Consider the following 4,680-nt stretch of genomic DNA (forward strand, 5'->3'; position numbering starts at 1 on the left):
GACCCAATTGACTGTGTGGGTGTCGACACCACAGTCCCCCAGTTTCTTAATGAGAACAGGGTGAGAGACAGTGTTGAAGGCTTTCCAAAAGTCCAGGAAGACTATGTCCACTGCTACCCCTGCATCTAAGGATTTGGTGATCTTGTCATAGAAGGCCACCAGGTTGGTTTGACAGGACCTGCCACTAATGAACCCGTGTTGGTTGCCCCTAAGCCTAATCTCCCCTGCTGGCCCCTCGTGGACATGTGCCAGAATAATTCTCTCAAAAAGCTTACCCAGGATCGAGGTAAGACTAACTGGCCTATAGTTTCCTGGGTCCTCCTTCCTCCCTTTTTTGAAGATGGGAACCACATTGGCCCTCTTCCAGTCCTCTGGCACCACTACAGATCACTTAACAAGGCAGCAGCAAAGCCCAAGATGTGGCCTATCTGTGATGGGATGTACTAGGGGTTTGTGGACCCTTGGAACAAGTCCTGCACTGGAGGTGCCCACTGAGCCAGACAGGACTTTGTGTATTGAACCAGATTACAGGACAGTGTCTTCCTTGGCCTGTTTCTCCAGGGCTATGTTCTTCCTGCCCAAGTCCTGTGCAAGCCGTGCCATCCCTGGGCCATGCAGTACGGGGCCCCAACATGCAGGCATTCAGTTCTGTGCCTCTGTCAGTGTCCTTGGTCAGCTCCGCTGTACAGGCTTGTGTCAGCCCTGGGGTACAGCACAGTTTGGGGCTGGTGTTGCCCCAACCCCTGGTGCTCTGGGGAGTTAGGAAGCTGCCCTGCTTAGAGGTGTCTCTTTCTCAGAACCCAACCCGGTGAAGGACATGCAGTGTCTGCCTGACTCCAAGGCCTTCTACCTGAACTGGACCGTGCCCAGTGGAGACGTCGAGGCTTATGAGCTCATGGTAGAGAGACCGTCCGGTGGAGCTCTCCAGCCTGAGATCCACATGAGCATTCCTGGGAGTGAGGCCAGTCTGGAGGGCTTGGTGCCAAACTCTTCATACCGAATCAGCCTGAGAGTGCTGGGCAGGAATGGGATGCGGAGCTGGGCTGTGACTCTTCTCTGCAACACTTCAGTGGAAGGTAGGTCTCCATCTTGCATGTGCTGTCTCCACCAGGTGTTTGCATGCCATGGAGATTGGCCCAGAGCCCACAATACAGAGCCCTATTCCAGAGAGCAGAGCACTTTATGCTCAGATGAGGCTTTTGGGCTCAGGCTTGGCATGAAGTGGGGTTGCTGCTCCGGGGCAGTGGGGTGGAAGCAGATACAAGCCCCAGGTAAGATGCATAATGCCCTAGCCTATCAGTAATATGCCTGTGCTTGATGGGTTTCCCTTCCAGTCCTACCCCCACCGGTTCGAGCAGATATCCTCCAGTTCGAGGCTGGCTCCAGAGTTGTCATCTCTTCTGACATGTTCAGCGAGGAGAATGGCCGGATCCAGTATTACGGTGTCATCGCCACCACCAATGAGTCATGTAAGTGCCTGCTTTGCCTTGGGCCCTTCACTCTGCTCCAGCTGCACCTAATCCTTCGGCACAAGGATTCACACTTCTGCTGCTCTTGTGTCCTTCACTGCAGTGCTGAGGCCCACCCAGGAGATTGTGACCACCACCTGGTATGACCATTACTATGGGCAGGAGGACTCATACCTCGCTGTGCTTATCCCCAATCCTTTCCACCCAAGCCATAGGAGCACTCCCAAAACATGGGCCGTGCCAGTGGGAACGGAGGAGTGTGGCCATTCCCGAAAGACCTGCAATGGGAAGCTGAAGGCAAATGTCCAGTACAGGTCAGTGCAGCAGAGGATTTCTCCCTGGTGGATGCTGTGCGGGGCAGGGAAAAAGAATGCTGATTTTTAGTGAGAACATGGTGAGGTGTTGGGAGGGCAGCAGGGACCTGGCCATCAGCAGCCTAAACACATCTTACCCCAAATACATCTGTCTTTCGACTGTAGGCGCTGCTGCTCTTTCTAGCAGCACTCTGGTGATCTGGAGCCCTGAGCCAGCCCTTCTCTGTAACTATAGAGAAAAAAACATGGGATCCTTTGACTATGAGATGAAGGAAATGAACTGAAAGCTGAATGCAAGGAGTGGTTGGAGGAAGGGAGAGCAAATAACTAATTTAGGGAGCTGACCAGAGTCAGCTGATCATGGATGTCAAGCACAAACTGACCACTTAGCAGAAGCTTATGCATCTCTGATTTAGTTAGTTGATAAGGTGAAATCTACCTTGCCTTCTTCCCACTGGTTCCTAATATGCCAGGTTCCCAGGGTACCCACCTTACGATGGGCTAGCGGGAAATGCACCCACAAACCCATCATCCAAGTATGAAAGTGACTGCAGGGCACTTGAGGGAGGTCCATCTGTCCAGGGGTGTTTGTGAGGTACTTGGTCAGAAGCATTGCTTCAGGGAGCCCTGGGGTGCTGTGATGAGCAGAGCAAAGCTGAGTGTGCCCTTCTGCAGGATGCTTCAGATAAACAAATATCTTAGTGGGTGATGCTGTCCTAGGGTTACCATACTTCCAGTTTCAAAAAAGAGGACACCTGGGGGTATGTAATATGATTGGGGGGCAATGATATGCCTGTGCCTGCCTCTGCCCCTCACTCCCAAGCCACAGTGCCCCTCCCTTCCCCCAAGTCCTGACCCACAGGCCCCTGCCCCCGCAGTCCTGCAACGTCTCCCGGCTGTCCTGCCCCTGCAAGCACGGGCACCAGCCCCAGTGCCACCGGCCAGACCATGCAGCTCCCTGCTGCCCCTGAAGGGTCCCCCCGCCCCCTTCCCCCAGTGGAGGGGCAAGTGTCTCCCCCACTTCCCCTGCCCTGCTGCAGCCCCAGCACCTGGACAGCTTAGCCCAGCACCAGCAGGCACCTGCCGCCCTCACACACCCATCCCCTCCTCACACCCTCGACAGTCCATAAGCCCTGGCTCTCCAATTCCTGCCCCCCATAGACTTACCTTCATGAAGCTGCCGGGGCTGCTCCCACCACCCTGCTGGGCTGTATGCTGGCCACGTGCATTTGTGCCCAGACACATGTGATGCCCCCTGCCTCCAGTTGCCCTCCCTGAGCTCTCCCCAGCCCCAAGCAGCTCTTTGCTAGGGCAAGCAAAAAGTGCCAAGAATTACTTTGATGCTGAGCAGAGCAAAATCCTGGACATTTGCTGGTATTTTAAAAAACCGCCTGGATGGAGATGGGAGGATCTGAAAAGGGGACATGTCCAGGAAAACCTGGGTGCGTGGTAACCCTAGCTGTCACCTCCAAGGGAAGTGGACACAATGACAAACATTCTGCAGTCCTGGGGACACTGCAGTCTTCTTGCTCAGGGTGAGAGCATATTAGACCAGGGGGATCCCAGCACCCTTGATAGTTATCTGAGGCCTCTTGGATTTCAGTCATGATAGAGAGGGCCAAGGACAACATCAGCCGTGGAGACTAAACTCCCCTTTCACTCCTATTGGTGAGCAAAACAGAAAAAACTAATTGGGAGCTGAATCTGGTGAGGACGTGCTGGAGCCTGTTCTAGAAATCAGGGCTTTGGTTCTGTCTGGTCTTAGTGGAGGCACAAGGGTGACATAATATGTGTGTGTCCATGTTCGTAGGCGGCTGTGCTGGCTCTGGCTGAAGCTATACAGAGTTCTTTAGAGCACAGATGTCTGAGCCTCCTTGTAAGACAGGAAAGAGGCACAAACCAAAGTGAGATACAAAAGGCAGAAACACAAGTAAGATCTCCCCTGGAGTGCAGAATGGGCATTTTCAAATTGTTCCATTTGTTGGAAATTGTTTTTTTATGGTGGGGGATCATCCATTTTCATTTCAAAATAATGGGTTCCCCACTTTCTGACTTTTTTTTTAACTTATGCCACTTGGCAAAACAGCTACCAGGTTTGTAAATGTGATTTTTCGAAAAGAAAGTGACACTTTAACTTTAAAAAGTGAAGATGTTGGTTTCTGTCTGAAAATAGCAGTTCGAGTGGGTTTTTTTCTGCCCGTGCTTTCTCAAATTGTCTTACTGTTTTCCCACCTGGAAAATACTTGAAGAGGATAGGGAAGTGTAATACATGACCCTTCCCCACATCCTCAAAATTCCCTGTAAGAAAAACAGAATTTCTCAATAGGAAAATGTCAAAGCAGGATTGTTCTGGTGGGAAAGGATCAAAACTTTCCAGGTAGCTTTGGCCCTCTGTTCCCTCTCACAACGAGCTGTGTTGCTTCCCAGCTCTTTTCTCCCCCGCTGACTTTGAAGCCACTTTGTTATTGCTGATTGCCATGTCCAGATGCCATCTTCTTTCTGTTTACTGATGGTGGTCACGCCAGGCCTACTCCCAGCATGTGGCCTGAACTAACTCTTAGGCTTTGTTTTGCTGCAGATTCAGCATTGCTGCTTTCACCAAATATGACCAGTTAGACCCTGCCGTGTCATTCACATCATTTTCGGGTAAGGCAGTGTCCGTCTGTGTTCTTCATTCATGGCTCCATCTGGCACTTGGCCTGCTCTGTCAGTACCTTTGCTAACTCATCTGGTTATCTCTCTCAGTTGAGTTTCATAACTGCTACCTAGGGTCAGGGCAGGGAGGCTCAGCAAAGATCCTCTTGATTTTAGCTGATGTTTGGTGATCCCAGTTTCTGGTGATCCTGGGCAGGAACCTGGGGTGGGCAAGTCTTGCGGGGAAGGCTCCCTGCATGAAG

At 51.9% G+C, this 4,680-nt stretch overlaps 1 protein-coding gene across 2 annotated transcripts in view; it reads left to right on the plus strand.

Annotated features, from left to right (window-relative positions):
• The window catches only part of LOC109295132 (receptor-type tyrosine-protein phosphatase V-like), an 81,853-nt gene that overhangs the window by 35,109 nt on the left and 42,064 nt on the right, over positions 1 to 4,680 (plus strand). For both annotated transcript variants that reach the window (XM_019513792.1, XM_019513793.1), the window contains exons 18-21: positions 798 to 1,076; positions 1,335 to 1,469; positions 1,573 to 1,783; positions 4,362 to 4,429. In XM_019513792.1, coding sequence (XP_019369337.1) covers positions 798 to 1,076; positions 1,335 to 1,469; positions 1,573 to 1,783; positions 4,362 to 4,429 — 693 coding nt within the window. The remainder of the gene's footprint in view (positions 1 to 797; positions 1,077 to 1,334; positions 1,470 to 1,572; positions 1,784 to 4,361; positions 4,430 to 4,680) is intronic.

Source organism: Gavialis gangeticus, unplaced genomic scaffold, assembly GCF_001723915.1.
Source record: "Gavialis gangeticus isolate Ggan-Ray unplaced genomic scaffold, GavGan_comp1, whole genome shotgun sequence".
In the NCBI taxonomy this organism is placed as follows: Eukaryota; Metazoa; Chordata; order Crocodylia; family Gavialidae; genus Gavialis; species Gavialis gangeticus.